Here is a 24,918-nt window from a genome sequence, read left to right as displayed (position 1 = left end):
CATTTCCATCACACTCTTTAGACATCAACTTCTAGTGTATGTACATTTTTTTTTACAGGATGCAATATGGCTGCAGCTATCAAGGGCCTAATGAGAATCTCTTAATGCAGTGGTCCATAATATCATGAGGTAGTAATGATGATAGCGCTCGCTAATGCCTTCAGCTCTTCTTGAAGAGAATGTCGACAGCTATGCTGGGTTACAGATGAAATGTTTTTTCAGACTGACTAAAGTATCTAAACCATTAACTAGCGTTTTGTGACATTCATTAGCTCCAAAATATGAACTCTAGTGTATATAGTGATTTTTTTCCCAATCTCACAACATTCATATTTGTAGTTCTGACTGAACAAAAAGGAAGTAATAACAATAAAAACAAAATGAAAAAATATGGGTAGCTGCACTGGCATCTTCCAAATTATTCTTTTTAACATTAGTATTCAAAATTTTCAATGGATGTATGCATTCCCATTCTCTGTTTGTATGGTGTGTGTATAGTAACACAAACGTTTAAGGTGGTGCGCTTAACAAACATTACACCCGCATTAGCAGCGCCTTTCCATAATGATGTTACAATTAAGCTTAAAGCACAAGTGTGGCCAAATGCTGTTAAAATGTCAGGGTTTAAGAAAGGAAATATAAAGTGACTAAACCCGCGTAAACACAACACAGTTAAAAGAACTTGAAATGCAAATATTTAATTCATTTTAGTTCAATTAATTTTTATTTGCATAGGAAACAAATAGAAACACCCTACAATAATACAACCCCCCCCCCCCCCCCCCCCAACAATCAGAGAACTCCCTGTGAGCAAGCACTTGGCACCAGTGGGAAGGAAAAACTCCCCTTTTAACAGGAAGGAACGTCCAGCAGAACTGAGCTCAGAGAGCAGCAGCCGTCTGCCATGACCAGTTGGGGCTTGAATATGGGAGATATGTAGTCTTGCTTGCTTGTGGCAGTTTATAACCGTGCTGCAGCGTTTTGGACTAACTGCAGTTGGCTAAGCACTGACAAATTGACACCTGAATAATGATTATTATAATAGCGAAGCTGGATCGCTCTCTTAACGTCTCCGAATCAGAGAAATTGCTTCACTTTTGCTAGTATCATAGATGGAAGAATCTAGTTTTAATGACTGTGTTAATCTATTTGTCACAAGTTAGATTATTGTTAAAAATCAATTCCAGGTTCCTCGCAAATGGTTTTTATAATTCCTTATAGGGACAATGTTGTAAAGGTTAAAACACAATGACCTCTGTTTCCTGTATGAGTATGAAAAAGGACTGGGCCAAGAATGGACCCCTGGGGGACCCCATATAAGCACAGGGTTATTGAGGAAGATGTAACCCCTACCCACATAGCAAGCTGGTCTAGCCTAGATCTGGTATCAAGTCGGCACTGCTGGCTGTCTTCTGGTGTGGTAAGTGGTATGTCATCCAGATATGGGCCAGGCCTGCCATAGATGGCACTGTCTATGTGATGGCATGCCATATCTGGCCCGATTGTGGTTTGGTTTATGTGGCCCAGGCTAATAGAAAACAGGTCTGGCCCAGATCTGGCATCAAGCTGGCACTTCTGACTAACTGGTGTCATGACAGAGTGTATGTCAACCAGATGTTGGCCAGGTCTGGCAATGATGGCACTATTTATGTTCCTATTTTCCTATTTTAGTTAGAAGACCCAAGTGCCATGTTGCAATACTATACTGCTATGGTAGCCAACGGTTCAAATGCAGGTTTGACAGGTTTGTGAGTGTACACTTTATCCACTACCTAGTGACGGTTTACTCATCTTTGCCAGTGGGTGGCTATAGCTCAGGAGGTACAGCAGGTCACCTACTAATTGGAAGGTTAGTGGTTCGATCCCTGGCTCCTCTAGTGTGCATGTCAAGAGTGAGAATGTGTGTGCCTGTAGTTAAGAAGTGCTCAATTTCGAGGAAGTGTATGAATGTGGCATGTTGTATAGAGCACTTTGAGTAATCTGGAAGAGTAGAAAAGCACTATATAAGAATCAGTCCATACAGAGTTTCGTCATATTACTTTTGCTCTATTATGTTCCGGCGGATGTTGTTATTACATGGCTTGATTAAGGTACACATTAGGCTGACATCTGGGGCCAGAGCTGAAACTGTTCTGGGCCAGCACAGGGCCAACAGTGTGTCTGCAACTGGCCTTGTGCTGGCCCATGTGTGGGCCACATCTGGCAAACCAGATCTGGGCCACCAAAGGGCCGTCATTCTTTGTGGTATGTGGGCCATGTGTAAGCACATTGTGTGGGCCAGATCTGGGCCATACCAATCTTGCTATCTGGGTAGTCTAACTGTAAAACCTTTGTTGGTTAAATAACATTTAAACCATTTTCAGCACAATTCTTTTGATTCTGAAGAAGCTGAGAGATAAGAATACCATGAAATACAATATTAAAATCAGGGCTAAGGTTTTAAAAAATTACATGAATGAATACTAAAATGACAGAATCTTCTAGGTCAGTAATTTTTATTGTTAGGAGGTCATGTAAAACTTTTAAAAGCACAGTTTCAGTGCTGTGGTGTGCTTGAAATCCAGACTTGTAGTACTGTTACAAACTGAAGCAAAGTTGTAAAGTATGTAAGGTGTTATAAAGTTTATTTTAGCTCCTGCTGAAGCGTCCAGATCACAATTCTCAGAATTATATTCATTTTGGATTAATTAGACACCTTGTGAGTTCAGATGCAATGCAAATGCTTCCTTCCAGTGCAGGGACCAGTGAGTCCAGCAAAGCACACATTAAACAAGCTGATTATTCGACTTTAATGAAGGAATATTTTTTTATGCCTCATGCCATACTTTAATCACTGTTGACTCAGCCAAACTGATTTTTTAAAATGATACGGCTGCACACCTGGTTTGGCAAATGCAGTAAACTGTAGTTTAGAAACATTTGCACGCAATGTAAACAGGCCCATCACATTTGATAACTTCAGAGAAGTCATGTTCACTGTCACTGAGTTTTCACTAATTTTTCATAGAAACCATTTAAACAGGAATGACACAGGTGTAACAAATGTAAATAATAGTCAGTTTCCTGTTGGTTTTCCAGTGAGGTTGCACATACAAAACAGAGCCCTGTTTCCCTAAAGCATTTTAAGGCCCATTGTAAGTCTGCTGACGACAGTCTTAGTAAAAAAGATGCCTTTGGGAAATGGAGCCCAGGCCCAGGCACTACATGAAGCAGTTTATTAGACTGCAGTCAATATATATGTAATTGCTTACAACTGTCTTGAACACATTATTGTGCATCATGAAAAAAGTCACACCTCTGTGGACATTTATTCTCTTTAAAACTCACCTTGGTTTCCTCTCATGCCACATTATTCCCTGTGTTATTTTTACCTATTAAATAAAATGAACTGTGAGAAGTAAGTGTGAAAATTATTGAAAACTGGCAGATTTCCCAAAGCTATAAAGGGGCCTTTTGCAAAATCTGGAGGGGCACAGGTTTGTACAGACATTATATGGCATGAGACTGTCCAGAGATCACTTTTGCAGTGTGATTCACTGAATGGTACTGTAGTATATGCAGAACGCTGCTGTTGGTGTTTGGGATCCCAAGCCTGCACTTAGCACAAGGCTACAATGGCTCTGCTAAACGTATCATGGGTACGATAAGAGAGCAATAAGTGCCGATGAACAACAAGTAAAGCAAATATTTAGGTTTCTATGAACAGGTTGGGAATCAGGCCTCGACTCTTGATCCTGTCAGCTGCAGCATCAAAATTGCTCTGCTTTTTTTTCTTTGGCTATTTGTTCTCATCCCCCGGACCAGTTTTCTATTGCCGTGTTCGGCGTTCAGTGTTGTCTTCTGTGTGTGTGTGTGATTTGTTTGTTTTTTGAAGACTTCTTTTAAGGACAATAGCATGCATTTATCCTACGGGAGATTGTGTTTTGGTCAGTAATCATGAGTAAATTGGCTACAGTTGTTCACAAAAAAAAGGAAAAAGAAATAGCTGTGGACATTTGAAAGAAGAGCACAGACGAATCATCCTCTTTCTTTGTTCCTCCTGGTCTTAAAACAAGCAATTTGCTCAGAATAGAGCACACAGATAAACACACAAAACACACACATCCACGTTATCTGCACTGCAACAATGTCCACAGTGAAACCACGCTGCCTCAATTAATTGGCAGTGTGTGTTTTGTGTTTTTAAACTGGCCGTTTGTCTGACAGGACACAACAGTCCTTTATATATATATATATATATATATATACATTTCTCTCTATATATATCTTTGTGCGTGTTTGTAAAATGTGTGTGTTTGTGTGTGTGTGTGGCCAGGCTGCAGTATTAGGTCTCTCCAGTGGAGGAGAGCAAGAGAGACAGCATTTGAATTGTTTAATATCCCCCATTACTCCCTCCCAAGCAGTCAGAAATCACACACATGGTCACGTGAACACACACACACACACAGTCAAACACGCATGCACGCACACGCACACGCGGCTCCAGAAAACCCAATCTTCTCTGCTGAAATGAAAAAGAAAGCTTAGCCTTTTGGTTGGTGTGTGTGTGTGTGTGTGTGTGCTTGTGTGTGTGTGTGTGTGTGAGAGAGAGACTCCAAATGCACAAGTGCATATGCATTTGTAAGACTCTGTGAGTGTAAATGCATTGATGTGCGTGTTTGTGTGTGTCTATATATGTGCACGTGTGTGTGTGTGTGTGTGTGTGCAACATTTTACATTTAACCAGTCTGCCAAGTGCCATGGAAGAGGCTCCACCACCCTCCACCCTCCATCTTTTGGTATATTGCCACATATGTAATAATATTAATACGGCTTCCCTTGAATGAGAGCAACCCCGCATGCATAATTCATGCTATATTCTCGCTGTCTAGACACTATAGCATGTATGCAGCATCCCTGACACACAAGGGTGAGCCGAAAAACACACAAACTTATTAGAGAAACTATAAAAGTCTGTTTGGGGTTTTTTTTGGAGCCTCGCCCCTCTCTGCTCTCTCTGTTTTTCCATCAGCGTGATAAACGACAGATTACTCCACGAGGAGATGAGCTTTTCCTTCCCTCTTGCTCTGCGAGTCCATCTTTCACCACTTCTCTTTTCCTCATCTTGCTCTGCATCCCCCCCCCCCCCCCCCCCCCCCCGCTTTCCATTCTCTCCATCCATCTGCTTTGGCTTTCCTTATAATTAATTTCTTTGTTTGTGTGTACCATCGCTAAAATCAACCACCGTTACTAACCCTCCACGTATTCCTGGATCCTAGCTGATATACTGTTTACTCAAAAATGAGCTGCGCCATTAAAATTCATGACCGCACAACATACTATGTTTCTCTTTCTCCAAACAGGAGAAGTAGTAGAAGAGGCTGGAGGTTAGAGGGAGGGAGAGCAGAATATTGAGAGGTGGGGGTCTTTTTTTGGCATTGGTGTGATGGTTGGAGGGCTGGGGGTAGGAGACGGAGATGAGAGGGAGGAGGCTGAGGGGGGAGAAGTAAGGGGGGATGTTTACTTTAGAGGTCGGCCCTGCACTGTCCACCTGAAAATTGGTTTTGTGGACTTCAATAGAGAAAAGCAGGAAAAAGAAGAGCGAGACAGAGAGCGAGGAAGAGTAAAATAATGGGAGAAGAGTCGGGATATAAGATGGGTAGATAAAATGAGAATTACCCAAACAGAGCAAAACAGCACCTGTGAATATGGGAATGGATGACTGAGTGAAATAAAAGAAAAAACAAAAAGAGAAGGGGGGGGGGGGGGATGTGTGGGAGGGAGTGGGGGAGGGAGGAGAGGGGGACGGGGGTGTAGTTGTCATTAAAGCCTCCTCTCTCAAATCAGAACTGAGATTCAGAGGCCACTTTATCTGGACGGACAGACGGTCCTACGGTGTAGAGCAGCAGGGACACAGAATGTGTGTGTCTGTGTGTGTGTGTGTGTGTTATTAAAAAAATGCACCTAACTCACGCACATGCATGCCCATGAATGTGCGCACGCCTCTCTGTGACACTGAGCTGCGTGAGAGTGCTGTATGGCCAATCACGCCCAACTCCAAATTTGTCTGTGTGCGTGTTTGTGTGTGTGTATGTGTGAGTGAGACATGTAATTGAGCCCTTTGAAGGTCAGTATCCCTCTGTTCCTACTCACCATTGTTGGTTGTTGTGGTTTTTTTCCCCACTTACATTTTTTTTCTTGTGTTTCAAAATGGCCTCCCTGCTCTCCTCCTGCTCTCTGCAGGCTGAAGCGAAGCAGGAATTTTGATCAACCAAACACTGAGAACCTGAAATGGCCACTACCCACTTTGTGTCTGTTGTCATTCAGCTGTGCTCAGCAGTGCCCCCCCCCCTTCTACTTCCATCTGTCTTTGTCTTCGGAATATCGGAAAAGGTGATTTGAGGTGTTGGAAGACTCCGGCAGCTCTCGTGTTTGTTGCGCTGACATTTATAGCAATGTCACTGGGCAGATACAGATGTGTGTCTCTACTGGGACTAGATGGGAAGTCTTTGCACTAAATGCTGTTTGCTACCAAAACCTGACTGTAAGTCCTAGGGACAAAGTGGAGCAATGGCTTAATGTTTCATGCACTCATTTTGTCTATGTTTAAATGCCCTTTGTGTTTAATAGACTTCTGATTACTGTTAGCTTCATCTTATAAGATTTTGAAGCATGTCTCCTAAATTTCATTCATGGCCAGAGGTTTAATTGCATACACGGTCAAAAAAACAAAAACAAACCCTCCAGCTTAAGAACACAGTTTTAAAATTTTTCGTGTTACTTTTTTCCGGATATTTTTTCCCCCTTCTTTTAACTACACATAGAATTTTACAGTTTAAAGAAATGCCCATAAATTTTTGTAAAAAAAAAAGACATTTTCCATGTTTTTCCAAGATTTTTTAATAGTTTTTATTTTAACAGTCTCATGACATTTTTTGACATACTCTGAAAATGCATACTTGTGATTCATCTTCATGGACACAGTTAACCCCAGTTTTTTTTAAATTAATTAATTTTTTTTTGTCTCATATCTCAGCCCGTTCAGTGTATTGCATGCATATCTATTGATTTACGTGCATTCACAGGAAGTGATGTTTTATTAGCTTGAAAGGGGCAAAAAAGTCTGCATCTGGAGACTGTACCGGTTGGTGGCTTATTAAGTCATTTCATCTGTCCCCAGGAACCACAACTTGAGTCCCCTGGAATCATTTATAGACATTATCTGCCGTTACTTTGACACTTCGTTTGTTGTTTTGTTAAATTTAGGCACTAAAAACTTCTCAAGCTTAGGAACCAGAGCGACTCTGTTGGGTTTAGGCAATGATGCTACTTGTTTAGGATTAGAAAATTTTATTTTTTGCGCAGATACAACAGATGATCTTAACACTGTGTTCCCTTGGTTGACCTGTCCTCTCTGTGGAGTTTAGAGAACACATGTGGTACAGCCAAAAACCTACATCCTACTACATCAAAGATATGAATCCTGTGACAGGTAAAACGGGAAATATATTCTCCATTTACATGAACAAATAGATAATTTCTCCTGATTATCTCATGTTTTGGAATAAGATCATGCTGGCCTAAACACATTGCTGATTTTAAGTTTCAATCCAAAGACTAATTAAACTTGAGTCATGTCCTTTCAGTTTGATTTAATATGCAGGAAACATTTACGTTAAATTTGCTACATTGAAACAGCAAAGACATAAAAATGAAAAAAAAAAAGATCTGATTATAAGACAAATGATAAAAAAACATCTTCAAAAGTAGCTGAATATTCACCGCAGTGCAGACAACTTCATTAAACTGGAAAGGCTGGTGTATATTTTTGTGTTGCTGGTGCATCCATCAGTACATTGTGTGTATTTTCACATGTGGAACCAGCATTCACTGCTTTCTGGATGTGTTCTGAACTTTTCATGTACTCGAACGTTCCTTCTCAGCTTTTGATTGGTTGATTGTTGCCGCTGCTGCACGGCGCAGGAAAAAGGAAGGGAGAAACGGCTGTTGCCTAGCAATCCGGTTGCCATGGATACCGCCAGGGCTCCCTCCTAAAGAGTACACTGTTATGTACATTGAAAAGAGAGAGAGAGAGAGAGAAAGAGAGTGAGAGATAGGTGGTAGAGGAGGAGGGAAGGAGAGCTATGGAGAGAAGAAGAAAAAGGATGGAAGGAGGGAGAGGGGGAGAGAGAATGAAAGAAGGCAGGGTGGAAGAAGTTGAAGTGGAGGGAGAAGGAGCAGGAGGGGGTGCAGAGTTCATTAAAAATAACATAAAGAATGGGAGAGAGACAACAGACAAAGAGAGAAGCAGAGCGAGAAGCAGAGAGTTAAACAGACTGAGAGAAAAAGAAGACGAAGAAAAAAAAACCCTCTTCATGATTCATCATATAGATCCCCCCAGACAGTTGGAGTGGTGAAGGCAGGGTAATATTGGAGTCTGCTTCATTTGGTATTCTGTCTTAAGATGTGGTGTTGTGGCTTGCTGGATGGTTGTTCTGTGGTCCCTCAGTTGTCTTGGCCATGTTTGGATAAGCCTCCCACACTACCACACCACAACCCCTCCCCTACCACCGTGCCAAATCCACGCTCACCCTCCATCCATCTCCTGCTGTCTAGTTTTCTGTCAGTGAATGGATTTACCGCAGCCGTAAAACTTGAGCGCCACGTCACGCTTGTAAATTACTGACGGAACAATGCAAACATTGGAAAGAGCGAGAAGTAAAAGGTTTGAGGGATGCAAACTTTTTGCACTTGGTCTAAACTACAGCGTTGTTGCTCCTGGGAAGCTGCCAAGCCCCCACATACAGTAGCGAAGCCACTTGCAGCTCTTGTTTGTGCAGAATAAAATTCCAATTAGAAGTTAGCACAAGCAGCATTAAATGCAAAGATAATGTCACCACTTACAGAAACTCACACTCTTAATTTCAGTGTTGCGGTGGCACAACAAAATACAATCTGTGCTCTACTTGTTTTGTCAAATTTTTGCTTTTGTATGCATATCTATTCTTTTTTTTCTTTTTTCTTTTCTTTTTTTTACCCCCGGTTGGTCATTTTTGACATTTCCGTGTGAGAGCGCAGGGCTAACATAGTGGACCATGTGAAGTAGGGCCCAATTCAAACAGGATTTCACAGTCACATTCCCAGCTGGCTCTGTCCCTGGAACAAAATAGGATTAATAATTTGCATTTTAACTCTTTGCGGACAGGGACACAAGCCACGGAGCGATTCTTTGTAAGAGCGTGCGTGTGTGTGTGCACAAAGTTTTGCACGCATCGGCATTTCCTGCGTGTGCGCGTTTGTGTGTGATTTCTTTACATGCATGATTTATGGGGTGGTAGTGTGCGTCTGTGTGTGTCTATTTGCTAAATGTGCACATATCAGAATACTGCAGAGCCTGACGGATTGTACGCTTGTGTGTACGTGTGCCTGTGTGCCTGTGTGCCTGTGTGTGTGTGTATCTTTGTTCCTGTGGGTCAGTGTGATTACAAAGCAGCCATAGATCAAGTTTTATTATGCACCAAAACTGTCTCTGTCCTCTTTACTTTGCAATGTCATCTCCGAGAGCACACGCTCACATTGCACACACACAGAAATGCATGCATCCAGTCCCACAATGCATTGGGAGTTACGCAACCTGCTGACTGGACATGAGTAAAAGTGATGCTTGTGTATGTGTGGTTGTATAAGAGTGGGGTGCAAAAAAGCAACAAAAAAAAATGGGGGGAGAAAACAGAATAAGAACAGAGCATGATGGCACCGATGCAGGCACCAGTGTGACAACAGATGGATTGCAGGAAAGAGTTCCAATTTCCTCTTTGAGAGTAAAGCAGAGGGGGGAAAAATAGAGAGGCCAAATAAGGAAGAGGGAAACAAAAAAAAACAGAAGAAGAAGAAGCACAATGAAGCAGAGTGAAGAGATCGAATCAGAGGCAGAGGGAGCAGCAGCAATAATGAGAACGCATGAAAGTGCAAGGAGGAAGACAGGGGGAGAGGATGGAAGAAGGAGGGAAAGTAGGAAGATGGAGAGAGAGCGAGAGAGAGCGAGAGAGGAAGGAAGCTAGTGACTTTTCATCTGTGACTGACGGTTTCCATCTGACTGCATCTCTGCCTCGTTGTCTGCATAAAAAAACCTCTGAAAATGTCTTCTTGAGCATTTGGGATTTTGCATCTATGTGAATGTAGTCTGACGTGATTTGTGCCCTATATGTTGCTTGTTTCTTTTCCCTTTGTTTCATGGAAAAACTGTACAATATCTCAGATTGTAATTGCATGTGTGTGCGCGTCTGTGTGTGTGGCTGCAAGGGGTTACAGAGACTCTCATTCATCACATTAAAGAGAGCAAGAGGGGGATGGGACTGAAACTGGACGGCAAAAGTTATTATTAAAAAGGCTTGGTTGTAAATCTCGGTGTGCGCGCGCGTGCGCTCTACTGTATGCGTGCGGTCGCGGGTGTCTTTTCCCGCGTTGTGTATGTGCGTGCATGCGCTTCTCCCGAGAAGCTCTCCTCATTAAGCAGCGAGACGACAGGAGTGCAGAGTGTGTGTTTTCACACGCCGCTGCTCCGATACAACAAGAGACACTTCTTCTTTTTTCTATTTTACCTCCATTCCTCCTCTCTCCTTTGTGCTTCCTCCTCCTCCTTCTCATCCTCTTTTCTCTTTCTTTTTGCCTCATCTGTTCCCAAAATCCTCCCCTGCTCCTCTCTTCCCTCACCTTTGTACCTGATCCTCATGTCTTCTTCCCATCTGCACCTGCCCTACAGGGGCGTTTGCTGCCTTCGGTGATCGTAGAGACCAGACAGACGCTGGGATGAGAGCATTCAGACATCACTTGTTAATTCCCGTCTAAACCTCAACCTTGATTAATCAAGTTTTGTATTTTTGTGACAGTGGTATCCATGGAAACGCGCATTTCTTTCTCAATGGCCGAGCTTACCTTTTTGTGTATCTGCACATAACGGGGGTAGGACAGAAGAAGATGAAACATCATATTAAATTCAGTCAGTTCGAGCAGATGTCATGCCAATACCATGCTTGAATGTGCTGAATAAAAAAACAAAGAGGAAGGAAAAAGGAGTGAAATTATGAGAAAATTTAAAGGAAAAAGTGAGGTGGAAAAGAGAGTGCGAAAAGTCAACAGGTAGGCCTGTTAGCTTGTGTGTGGGGAGGCCAGGGTAATTCCCTTTCGGATGAAAGCGCTAAATTAATGAGGCTTCCACTGTGGTCAGCCAAAGGAGGAGATTATCAACCAGTCAGTCAGGCTGAAGCGCTGGTTTCATGTTAGCGTTGGAGGGAAATGGGAAAGAGGGGTGAAGGAGGAGGAAGAGACGCTGGAGGTGTAAGTAAGAGAGAAAAAGAGCAATGCTGGGGAGAAGAATTCAGGGTTAATTTGAGCAGCGCTCACAGACACAGAAGTCATGATTTCTTCATGGCGCCTTTGTATTTTTTATTTCCTTCCACCATCCATATGATCTTTAAATAAGGAGTTAAAGAGCATAGATTTCTTTATACTATTTCCATTGCATGTGACTGCAATAAACAGCAGCAACAAAATGATTTATTGAAATGTATTCTCTTTGTTACTAACATTTATTTTCTCTTTCTTCTTTAAGTAGTCAAATCAAAAGGCTCAGATTATCTGAGAAATACATTACCACAAAGGTGAAAACAAGATCTTTTATGACTAAATAACCTTTTTAGCTTGTTTTTTCAATGGGCAGTGATGTGCATCTAAAAAGATGCTGCTTTTCTTGGTAATGCATGCTCTGGTGAGGAAGCAAAACATGAAAAAGCAACTTTAAAATAACACCTTCTCCTCTTTCTTTGTGAGAAATCCTCAGTTTCATGAAACCATTAATAATAGTATTAATAACAATAATTTTAAAAAAGCAAACATGGCAAAAATAACTTTGAGCGAATACAGTTAGTCTGCAAAAAGTAATGTGACACACCTCAGCTGTGCAGACACAACAGCGTGAGGTTGCTTGGAGGGCGAAAAAACACAAGGTTACCGAGGAGCAGCGTGAAGGAGGAAAGGAGAGAGAAAACGAGACGGGGTGGGAGAGAGAAATTATAAGCACGGGGATGGGGAAGAATGGGGAAGGGTAGGTATTGTAGCAGGGGAGAGGAGGTGGGGGTGAGGAGCATTTGAGGATTCATCTCTTGCTGGATAATTCCCAGGAGGATCTTTCTCCAACACTTGAAAGCTGTGAAGTGTGCGGTTCTGCTCATACTCCTCCTGGTAATTGGAAGAGGAGGGGAGGGTGGGAGGGAGGGAGCGAGGGAAAGGACAGTCAGGTATAGGAATGAGATATGGAGGTAAGAAAGAAAGGAAAGGAAAGGATGGTTGAGGCAGGTTAAAATTTTGGAGATGGAGGTGAAGGGAAAAAAGGGGACAGGTGGGGAAGAGCCAACCGCACTGAGGGGTTCTGGAGGAGGAAGAGAAGGAGAAGGAAAGGTACCTGATGATTGCCAGTCTTTTCAGTCTTTGGTATATATCTCTTTTATTTTTGCTCATTAGCTCAGCCCTCTTTATTGTCTCGCTCTCTCTATCACCATTCTCTCCCTCCTTCCCTCCCACCATTTGGCGTGTCTGTGGTTGCAGGCAGCTTCTGAAACATGGCCACAGGCGTTTAATCATTGATGAGTTTTTTTGTCTACGCAGGCAGGCCAGCGGGCAGCCCCGACTCACTCACATGCATCAGGACCTGCTGATTCACTCTCAGGGGCCTCCTAGCACACACACACACACACACACACACACACACACGCAGAAATTCAAAGGCAAACAAAGATCTGCACGTGCACACCCAACTACAGAGACACAGATGAAATACAGTTTGAATGTGTTGTGTGTGTATCCACATGTGTGTCTGTCTAGTTTATCCCGCCAGGAATTGTGAGGTCCAGTCAGCAGCGGTGAGCCCAAATAAAAGGAGTGAAGATAAAAGCAATTTATTTGACCAGAACAAGAAGACAAAAACATGTTTGCATTGGCTCCAGGCCTGCGAGCCGCATATGTCTCTACAGCTTTATACATCCTCCTGCAGTAAACATCTGGCTGCACTGGTTTCTTTAGAAGTAAATACACTTAAATAGCTGCGGCATCCTCATCCAGGATCATTGCGCTCTTGATCGACTGTGTCCTGTGCTTCATTTTGATGGAGCAACAAATCGTCACACGGTTTGCACATGTGGCCCAGGATCAACGCTAGCATGTGGCAGCTTGAATTAATTGGTCCAGCGCATTGGTTCAGACTGGAAGGTCTCTATAAGTATGGTGCTAACACCTTCTGACTTTTCCTCCAGTCTTACCATACCATGCTTGACATTTTTATTTACAGTGAATTCGTAACAGGGCAGCACCGTGGTGCGGTGGCTAGCACTGTTGTCTCACGGGAATCAAGAATGCCCACCATTTGGTTGTAGCCTTTCTGTGTGGAGTTTGCATGTTCACCCCGTGTTTGTGTGGGTTCTCTCTGGGCAAAGACTTGCAGGTAGTGGAGTTATTTATTCATTTAAAATTACCCATTGATGTGAACGTGAGTGGGAATGGTTGTCTCTCTCTGTTAGTCCTACGACAGACTGGCAACCTGTCCAGGGTGCACCTGTCTATCATTCTGCGGCAGCTGGGACAGACTCCAGCCACCTTGAACTGGATAAGTGGAAGAAAATGAATGGATGGATGGATTTGAGACATAGCAGGACAATGACTTATCACTATACATCTGTGGGTTGAAAACACTTGTACAAACATTTAGATGAGCTGAAGCAAGCCTCACCACTCTGCTGCTATTCTGAATACCTCTGGGAGCTATTTGGACAATTATTGTGAAGTACTGTCTATTTGTTTTGGACATAAAAATTACATTTTAAGAATCTCCAGTCAGTTCTGATCCACTAAAAAAGTTTGCCGTGTTTGTTCGATAAAAGGTTTTCTAAAGCTTTTTTTTCCCAAGCAAGGGAAATTTTACCACCATCTTTGCTCTTGCTGTGATTTTCATTATATGAATGTTATATGTATTAAATGCATATTTACTCGCTGGGCCCATGTCCTCATTTTAGGTTTGATAGCATTTTAGTAGATAAGGTGAGGCTTAGACATGAATTGATTTGCAGTTTGGGGAAGGCCACGAAGGGGACTGGCGGCAGCTCTCAGGCCTGGCAGTTCCCCATGTACTAAATAGAAGTGAAGACGTTAAAGAACTGAAAAGGAGAGGGAGGGTGGGGCACGTGAATGAGAACGAACAGCTTGTAGAACTGGAGGCGTGGTCCCGCTCCTGAAATTCAGATACTTTATCTCCAATATATGAATTTAGGATTCTTTGAATGGGATGTCTGTCCCTGATAATTTTTCTGAATGAAATACCTTTGGTCATCAGCAGCGATCAAGGATAGTGCTAGCCTCAGCCGTACTTTATTTTGCTAAGTGGCAAATATTAGCATGCCGGCATGCATAGCTAAAACAGGGAATTTTCGTATGCCTGGGCTGTGTTCAGATTTTTTTCCTATGTAACAGACAGCCAGCAGTTTACAGTAAGCAGCAAGTATAATGACATGGTGGGAATTTTATGATGATTGATGAATTATTAATAGCTACAAAAGCACTAAAACATTATGCTAACATGCTAGCACACAGACATGATAGGTTTCTGATTGTAATATTAAGCCAAGATAACTGCCTCCACCGCTAGACTTGCTGTAATGTACTTGAAAATGTAAGAACTGTATTTTTTAATATTTATTTAATTTTGGATAAAATGTAATTTTACCACTATTTAACTGCAACTTGGTCAATACTATAGTAAGAAAAAAACAGATGAATATATTGGTGATTATGATTTTTTTTGTTGGCGTTTCATTTCATTAATTGGATCCACAAAAAAGACCACACTGGCTGGCTGATGATTTTTAATTAAGGGGGAAAAATAGGGCAGGACATATCTGTCTAACCTTTGCCAGCACACCAGCCTGATGATGTGCAGGTAATTTTTTTTCTTCAATTAAACTATCATCATTTGAAAAAGCTGACACCAGCAGATCTCATTATATCACCACTGGCAGAAGAGATTATTGAGAAATGTGAGGTTGCAGCCATTTATATTGAAATGCTAGGGGACTAGATAGACACTGTTTTACACATACAGTAAATCTACTGTCATTGCTATCTCTGTTGATAGTCGATAACCCAATATAGATGGTAGTATTCATGATTCTACAATATAGAGTATGAAAGTGCATAACCAGGCTCAGAGTTACGGTGCACAGTACTACACTGATCTCATGATATAGAGCCTACTGCTTATGGTTTTGCTGTAGCAGACACAGTGCATTATTCCTTTCCTCTCCCATGTGTCTGTCTTTATGTTTGCCAGTCTCTCATCTTGATCAGGACTTTTTTTTATTTTTATTTCTCATTGGGGATTAAAGACGTACCCTTTCGAGTAGAAACCCAATCTCTTCCTCTCACTCCACCTTCCCCTTTCCAACATCAAATTCCATCAAATTCACCCTCTCCTCCCCTTTCCGGCCTAGCAAGACTCCACCCTTATAAATGGATGGATTAATGATCTCTCATAAGAGCACAACCACAGTATTGCTTATAGTGCTTTTATTTTCCTGCGGGATGAATGGTTTTCCACTTGAGCTTGTATGTGTGTGAGTGTGTACCTGTATAATCCACTCTATTGTATATTCACCAGTGCACCAGCCTGGTGACTCACTGTGAAGGACCCGTCCGCTGCATTACATCTTTGAGACGAAAGCACACATACAAATAGTCTGCAGTGGTTATGTGATTGCTTCCATTAAAATGATTATGCAATCAACAGTAGTGAGACAGGCAGGAGACAGACAGACAGGCAGGAAGACCAACAGTCAGACAGAGAGATAAGGGGTACGTGTGGATCATACACACACACACATACAGTGATACTTACAGTATATACACAGCACTCAGGCAGGCAGGGGGAATTTCTCTTTGTTAATAATTATTATGAAACGGCTTCACATGGAGCACTTGCCTCTCCGTGCTCAGCATGATGGCAGGTCTGTCCCGGCACCCCCCAACACATGCACGGACACAAGCACACATCCACAAGCACACGCACACATACACGGGAACACACGGTCTCTCTCTTTCTGTCTCCTCTGCTCTCCCTCCTCCTCCACTCCTGAAAATATTTGCTAGACCCCAGGGGCTCCCAGCGGACGTTCCCTTCTGTTCGGTCCCACCCTCACTGGGTGAGCCAGTGTTTGGAGAGTCCCAGGCTCCAGAGCAGGCCTGCGTTGGTGCTTATTTTACCAAAGTAAATATATAATAATGAGTGGTGACCAAGACTTAGTTACACGTCTACTTTCTTTTGCTTTGTTATCTCATCATTTTATCTCTAATCACTCGTATTCTGTAATACTCCATTGACCATGCTTCCCAGCACACCTTAGTGATGGTTGCTTTGTTCACCTGATATGACTTTTATAGGTTTTCCCTCTTCAATCTGTCTCACTGTCGAGAGACTGATACAGCCTCTTCACCCCGAGGCAACATTTCATAACACTGACTTATGAATTTACACTCTTGCTCTTCATCCTCTTTTCCCCAGGAGTCCAGTTGGGAGAAAGTTTTTCTTACCCCCTTTTTCTTTTTCTTCTCTCAGCCAAGAAAGCAGCGGATGGCTCAGTCATTGCCAACGGCTACTGCGACTTTTGCCTCGGAGGCTCAAAGAAGACCGGCTGTCCTGAAGACCTTATTTCCTGTGCGGACTGTGGACGCTCAGGTAGGGCACCACTGAAGGGGATGATTGGCAGAATGGCTGTTAAGGCACAGTTTTAATACATTGAATTTCTTGGCTTAAGATTTCATGTTTACTACTTAATGTGGCCCTATTTTGCTAATTTCCAGATTTTTATTCTTGAACTTTGTAGCTTTGCACGATTGGCAGTTCAAAATAATCATTACTTGTCGTATACTGAACCTCGGTACTGACCAAGTTCATTCATAGTTTGATACACTCCACTTCAACTCCCCTCCCTTTTAAGGGCACCAACTCTTTAAGGGAACTTTCTTCTGATTGGCTGCATCTTATTAAGAGACTTTTTAATCACGGTGTGGGTGGGGCTTCTGTGCTTCAAATGACCTTATAAGGGATAACTTTATATGACAGAAAGTAACAAAAAAAGCACAATAGGCCCATTTTAAGTAAAATAAAGTTTTGATTCTTTTCATTAATGCTTAAAATGGACCATACCAGTGTTTTTTGTTTTAGCCCATGTAATACAAATGATGTACAGTAAAACTAGAGTCCTTACTAGCCATTTGCTTCAGTGTTTCAAACTGCAAGTGATTATCTTTAATTACACTACCTAAAAATCAGTTTGCACAGACTTGGATATAGCTAAGGGAAAGTAACCACACTGAAACCTTAAAGTAGTGGTTGCCCAGACACTAAAGTGGTCACAATACCAAAGAACACAACATTAATACTGGTATCATCACAACATGATTGTCAGTGAGCTGATGGCTTTTCTTTTAAAGAGTTACTTGCAAAACTCAAAGAGATCAGAAGTTTTCATATGTTCATCATGAGCATGAATGTCATGATTTCTTTGAACCGTGCTTTTTCCAGGGAATGATTATACAGCACACGTTTTTTTATAATTTTAAAAAACAAGAGCTGGTTGCACAACTTGTATTGTTTTTCGGATTTTCTCTAATCCACACAGGGTCAACAGTATAGGTAGAGGCTCAAATATATAAATACACCCACACTAATCAATTTAAAGCCCCTTTTCCATCAGTATCTACTTATCGACTCGGCACGGTTTGCCCAGGTTTTCAGGGTTTTCCATTAGGCCATAGGAGCTGGTACTTTTTTAGTACCCACTCGGCCGGGGTTCCAAGCAATCTGAGCAGGTACTAAAATCTAACGTCATCAGTCTGCATTAGAGATGGCACGATACCACTTTTTCATGTCCGATACCGATACCGATATCATAAATTTGGATATCTGCCAATACCGATATGAATCCGATATAGTGTTTTTTATTCAATAAAACTGTTTTTCTAATATCTTGCTGCTTTTTGTATAAGTTCATACTCAAGTTAAAAAAAACCCCACTAAAGCCATTCTGTTATACCTGTATGCAAAAAATACACTGCACCCAAAATATTTCATAGTTCAGCAACACTGATCAATCTAATAAACTTAAACCTACTCCATCCTCCCTATTCTGGTATTTTAAAGAGTAAGCAACCTAACTAATAGGGTTCTAAAACACCCAGCAAAAAAAAAAAAAAAAAAAAAAAAATAGGAAACCACCCACTGTCCACCTCATGATGCTTAATTGACGTAATCAACTTTAATTTGATGCAGTGTGAAAAAAAAATGCACAGAATTGTTTTTGAAGAATAATTAAATAGATTCAACATCTTTCTTCAACAAAATTGCAGACTGCACAGATGGTACCTTCCCAAAGGAAAAAGTACTATAGCTTACTAGGGTATATTAGACTTAATAGTTACTATATACAGTAATGGACTTCTATACATTTTACATCAGATTAAAACTTTGGGTGTAAGATTCGGGTAATTATTTATTAAAAGATAGACATTTTAAATGAGAATAAGAAAGAAAGGTATGTCTTTGTGCCCCCTTTTCCCTGTTCATGCCCTATCGGCCCCCTTGGCTAAACTTTCCTAGATCCGCCCCTGCACAGTTACCAGCCGTCAGCTATGTAGAAAAAGATCCTGGTGTAGAAAGTAATATTAAATAAATTCTAACAACAGATTATCAAGCTTAAACGTGCTGCTGTTATTCAGCCGCTGGTTTCCTCTTTCTGGCGCGAAGTGGGCGATAAACAAACACGACAGAAAAGCCGATCAGCTGATCATTGATCAGTTTCATGATTGAAGTAGTATTGAAGAGGGAGGGAGAGAGAAGAGGCAGTCGCTCCATATGTCGGTTGTTAAGCTTAACGCGGGAATGCTTTACAAACATTCAGAGATGAACTTACACATTTGCTTTACTTCTCTCTGGGATAACTTCCTCGGAGATGAAATGCCGGATTGGTAGCGAGGCTACAAATACACACAGCTGCTCTATCACGTGATGCATACTGCTGCCACGTGCTACGGTTATGATCCGAGTTATGCCATGTCGCAAGTTTTGTGAGGTGCTTTTTCGATATTTAATGGATCGGATTACATTTTTTATTTCTCTCCGATATCCGATCCAGTAATTTATGTCAGTATCGGACCGATACCGATACGTAATATTGGATCGGTCCATCTCTAGTCTGCATGCCACTGATTGGCTGGTCAGTAGCATCACTTGAAACGGCATTTTTTAAAACCTGGCTATGAGGGAAATGGCTACAAAAAACAACGCCGTGATCCCTGAGTCTGACGAAAAGCCACAGACTGAGCAGCAGGTATATTGTCGCCTTGACGTCCACCCTTTGTTGTAGCATTTGTGTTGCTACAACAAAAGGTGTCAAAGCGGGACGCTCTGACACGTTGCTATGACGACAACCATGCATGTTAGGTAATATTAGATTGTAATAAAAAAAACAGTTGATCCGAGTCGAGTCGTGGTGATCCGTGGTGAGTCGATTATACTAACAGCCCCAGAGCATGATGGTACCACTATCATGCCCAACAACTGGTATAGTGTTCTTAGGTTTTGTAGCAGGGGCATCTTGCTTGGTCCATTTTGAGTCCATGGTGATGTAAAACTTGTTTCACTGTGGACCATGACACTGGTGTTCCAGCAGTTTCTAGTTCGTGTGTCAGGGCTGAGCCTTGGTGTTCATAGGTTGTTCCTGAACATCGTAATCAGTTTCCTCTCATCTGATGGTGACAGTTTGAGTCTTCTTCCAGAATTTAGCAAAGCGATGACACATCCAAATAACTTGTACTTGCATACAATTGTTTGAACTGATGATCCTGGAGCCTTCAGTTGTTTAGACTCCAAGACACCTTTCCAAGCTATGTAAAACAACAGTTTTCCTTCTTAACTCTTTAATGAGTTCCTTGGATTTTCCCTTTGTTCTGAGTATTAAGTATCTGAGTATTCACAGTGAGTGCTGTCAGACAAATTCGTCTTATGCTGGTGAAGAGAAACTACCAGTTGTAGACAATCATGATGACTATTGAGTTAATAAGATAATGGGCCTTGTCAAGTTAAAAGAGCGTAGAACCTTTAGCAGCACTTATTAAAAGATTTAATTGAGTGTATGTATAATTTTGACCCCATGTGGATTGGAGAAAATCCAAAATAAAATCAAACTTGTGCAAGTCAACAAAGATGTATGCTGTGCAATCATTCCACCCTAGAAAACAAACACATCAAAGAAACCATTAAAAGACCTAAATAACCATCACATTCATGCTTCTGACCACAAGTTTAGCTGTGAAAAGAGCACATTACCTCTTATAATGATGGTAAACAATGATGCAATGAGAAAACAACAGCATCACTAGCCAAAACTAACTGTGGTTAAATAATAGCAGATTATTGCCTTTCTCTTTGATGTAATATCTCATGATTATAAGTCACTGGAAGTTGAACGCTGTATGCAAATTGATGGAAAAGAGTGGCTCTCTGGAAACCAGAAAATACATTGAAAGCAAACAACTTAAGCAACATGATGTGTTTTGGGAAATGGTGGCTGTAATGTAAATTGTTCTCAGACAGTTTCTCATTCCTAATCACATTTTTATCCCGACTTACAAATCAGGGCTAACTGCATTCATGCAATTCAAATGTATTCATTAAAACAACAAAACCTAATAATGATTGGATTTTTTAAAGAAACTGATTCTTCATGGGTTATAATGAGCAACAAATATGGTTGGTAAAAGGTTTTTGCTGACGTCCATAACCAGAAATAGAGGAAACTTTTGTATAAAGGCGTGGAAAGTTGATGTGCATTATGAGAGACAATGTTGTGTATAACTGAAGCTCTTATTCTACAAATTTAATGTGGTCATTTCTGCTGATCACAACACTCTGCTCTGCGGTTCATGCAGATATTTTGCTGGCACTGAAATATGAATGGAACCAATAAAATGTCATCTCAATGTGACCTTCTTGTCTGGCAAGAAAACACAAAAGTGTTTAGAATATTATGTTCTGCCTTCAACACTAGCTTTTTGTGCATCATCCAAGTGTGATATTATAATGATTGTCTGTTTCCTCTTTCCTTTGATACGAAGAATCTGATTTGATGAGAGAACGACCCCCCTCCTAGCATGTATTTTGACTGTGAATAGCAAGGAGCGTTTATTTTAGTGGAGAGAGTAGAGAACGTATTTGTTTTAATGTGCTTGTATTTTTGTTTTTTTATTATAAGGCTCATTTTTTTTGGTGTGAGATGTGTTTGTACATTTCGGTTATCTGTATAAAAGCAGATGGTGCAGTGGTGCAGAATGTGTACTTATAATTTGACTGCATGTACTACATATTTTTTTCTTCTCACATTTATGTTTGAAAAATAAAAAGGACAGAAAAAAAGGGTTTATGTGATTTGTAGTGATTGGGCTAGTGCATGCAAGACACTGGTATGGTCCTTCATAACTGGAAGGTCAGAAAGTGTGGATGACATAACATTTATATTTTCATAATCATGTAACAGTAAATATCAGGAAAAATTCAAATAACTGCAGAAAAGAAGAGATAGTTTGTTTTCCAAATGACTGAAATGTGGACTTCAGTTTATGAAAGCTGTTATTACTTCCCTGTCATTTTATTTAACTAGGGCAGCGGGTTCTATATAAAAGCTGAATGTAGCCACTGGGAATATCCTGATAATCTTACCAACACAAAGAGCTGATCATCTAAGGCTAGCTGGCAATCTTGGTTAGCAAGGTGCATCCATAAAGCACCAAGACATTGTTAGCTGTGGCGAGTTAAAAAACACAGAAACTAAACTAAACTACTTGAACTAAATTGTACTTCCTGAAAAACTGCCTTTATATATGTGTTTTAGGACAACCACACTTGGAACAAGCAAGGAGTATAACTGAAAACCTGAAGGTTTATCAACAAGTTTACTCTAAACAGTACTGATGAAGACTTGAAATTAGTGGCTGAGAAGATCATGTGGTCAAAATCAACTGAGAAGTCGGCTCATTTTCTCATAGACTTCTATGGAGTTGACGTCCTTCTTGCTGACAGTTAGAAATAATGCAGGTTTAAGGCACTTCTAGCTTCATTTTTCAGACCCAAAAGCTCTGACCATCTTTTATATACAGTCTATGTCTAAGACCAAGTTAAAGCAACTATATGGATTAATTCACATGCCAATAATTGTGGTTATTATCAAGACCGTATTTACATTCTTCATAAATATGCAGGGGGGAGCGGCAACCAAGCAAGCATTCAGTCGCTTGCAAAATACCTGCTAAGTTCTCCTCAAACAGATCACCTGAATGAAGCAAATGAATTTACAGCTGGAAGAAACAGCTGGATGACTGTCCTCAAAATACAGACAGAAATAGTGAACGCGTGTCTGTGTGCCTGTGTGCGCGCGCGTGTGTGTGTATGTGTGTTTGTGTGTGTGCACCCAGGCCACCCGTCCTGTCTGCAGTTCACAGTGAACATGACAGCTGCGGTGAGGACTTATCGCTGGCAGTGCATCGAGTGCAAGTCCTGCAGCCTGTGTGGCACCTCTGAGAACGACGTAGGCTCTTACTTTCTACTACACGTTAAATCTAAGCACATGTGGCTGCACACACACACACACACACACACACACACACAAACATACACACACACACATGTACAGCTCATACATAATGCCAGAAAAACTTAGGCAGAGCAGGTATAAGTGAATACTGCTGATATTTATTTTTGTAGTTATCCGAGGCCGATGTCTGGCTCAAATACTTGAGTGCATGAAGACGGTGCACGGCTGAAGGATGGTGTTATAGTGCTGCCCACAATTTACTGAGATCAAACAAATTTTACTGAAAACCCTTCCAGAAGTGCAGATTTTTTTGAAGGTGCTTAAATTTACACAGACTGCAATGCAGGACTCAAAGTGCTGGTTAAAGCATCTAGTGTACATACAACAAAGAAAGAGAGTTGTTGATCCTGTTGAGCTTTTTACCGCCTGCCACAACAAAGGTTGAAGTTATGAATATGAAATAAAAAAAAACAACCAGGGACATATTCATCACACCCCAGTCGCTTGATTATATAAATACAAAATGATTGTTAAAGCACTACACACACTATGTTTTGCCGCTGCAGTCCTCGGCTTTGATTTCAAGACCGTGCGCACGTGTGATTAACGACACTAATTCTCTTTTTTTGCAGGACCAGCTGTTGTTCTGTGACGATTGTGACAGAGGCTATCACATGTACTGTCTGAGCCCTCCGATGTCTGAGCCGCCAGAGGGTACGCATGCACGCCGCAAAGCTACACAATGTACCGCATCCTCATTTTTATCAGACTTCACAACTTTCCACAACCACGACAACATTTTTATCATTACAGAGACATGGAACTATCTGTGCTGTAGGTAGAATGAGGAGAGTGAAACCTGCAGTCAGAGCAGTCGTGCTGATTTTTAAGGCATTTTTAAAGAATATGACCCTCAGGACTCTTTTCTTTTTTTTCTTTTTCTTTTTTGAATGAATGTTTTAATCTGAATACGGCGGTCTAAAATACCGTGACTGCGATTACAGAAATGGAGAAGGTACTTCTGTTTAAATCAAACTGTCATTTGCCACATAAGATGGCTGCCTCAAAATGTTTGATGGCGTTGTCATGGAAATGAGTAGTAGAAAGATAATCTGTTTCCATGGCAAAAGTGTCACTTGGCTGAACATACAGTAGCGGTGCCACTTGTGTTCAACACGCACTAACAGTGTCAAGCTCTGCCCACACATGCGATGCTTTCGATTTACAGGAAAATATTTTTTAAAATTCAGCAGCAGTCAGTTAATTTCGGGTCTCCGCACACGCGTCGATGATAAACTTATATTTGTGTACCACCTTTAGTCTGGGTTCACTTTGAAGCGTTAAGGTTGAGGAGAACATTTCAGCATCTGTCTCGACTTTATGTTTAATTAATGTCACAAATCCTGAGCCGGAATCCAAACCAAACTACTTGTCAGATCCTCTGCACCCACAAACCACAGGCACAGCGTGTGGTGTTTAAACACGGAGCTTTAATTTACAGTGTTACTTAACGCTCTGTGTGAAATGAGGGATTAATCCACAAGGCTTTACAATAGCAGTGATTGAACTCCCAATCTGTGTGTGTGTGTGTTGTACAGGGAGCTGGAGCTGTCATCTGTGTCTAAGACAACTGAAGGAGAAGGCCTCAGCCTACATCACCCTCACTTAATCTGCTGAGCTGCGCCTCTTCCTCTTGGCCCTTCATCCTCTCCCAAAACCACTTCTCCGTAACCCCCCTCACTGTGCCTCAGAGGCTACCCCCCCTCTCCTCTTCTGATCTGCTCGCCGCTACTCTCTCTACGTTCTGTCCCCGCGACCTTTGACACGACTGAGCACACAGCAACCACGGCGATGCATATTCCCGAAACGTCTTTCCAGTGGCGAGCCAACCTCCGCCCCGTTTATTTATTTATTTTGGTCACTCGAATTCCCTGTTGTGCTTGACCTGAATCCCCCCTCCCTTCATTCTCTCTCTGTCTCAACAGAGGAATTCATCAGCTGGCAATAAGTTTGCTAGCAAGACACACACTTCAGCCTGCCAAGGGCACTTCTGAGGCATACTACTCCACAGGAACCCTCATAAGGGCCCTCGGATGAGCCCTAATGATCTTCAGCTGCAACTCAGTCAAGTAGTGAGCGAGAATTAATAAGATGGATAGGTGTTAGGCAGAGGACAGGGCATTGAAGACCCTGGATAACCATGGAGCAGTATGTTTCAGTGTTAGTCAACTGTGAAATATACACCCAATCAAAA

The 24,918-nt window shown here is 41.6% G+C and overlaps 1 protein-coding gene across 3 annotated transcripts in view; it reads left to right on the top strand.

Moving 5' to 3' along the window:
• The window catches only part of dpf1 (double PHD fingers 1), a 46,859-nt gene extending 22,386 nt beyond the window's left edge, over nucleotides 1-24,473 (top strand). The window contains exons 9-12 of one of the 3 annotated variants that reach the window (XM_026192582.2): nucleotides 16,634-16,753; nucleotides 22,546-22,658; nucleotides 23,297-23,378; nucleotides 24,263-24,473. In XM_026192582.2, coding sequence (XP_026048367.2) covers nucleotides 16,634-16,753; nucleotides 22,546-22,658; nucleotides 23,297-23,378; nucleotides 24,263-24,333 — 386 coding nt within the window. In that variant the 3' untranslated portion in view covers nucleotides 24,334-24,473. Of the gene's footprint in view, nucleotides 1-16,633; nucleotides 16,754-22,545; nucleotides 22,659-23,296; nucleotides 23,648-24,262 lie in introns of those variants that run through there. The other 2 variants (XR_013901547.1, XM_080289289.1) reach the window with 2 other exon arrangements.
• Nucleotides 24,474-24,918: the final 445 nt, after the last annotated feature.

Source organism: Astatotilapia calliptera, chromosome 14 (genome assembly GCF_964374335.1).
Source record: "Astatotilapia calliptera chromosome 14, fAstCal68.1, whole genome shotgun sequence".
NCBI lineage: Eukaryota > Metazoa > Chordata > Actinopteri > Cichliformes > Cichlidae > Astatotilapia > Astatotilapia calliptera.
This window is presented reverse-complemented; position numbering and strand designations above follow the sequence as displayed.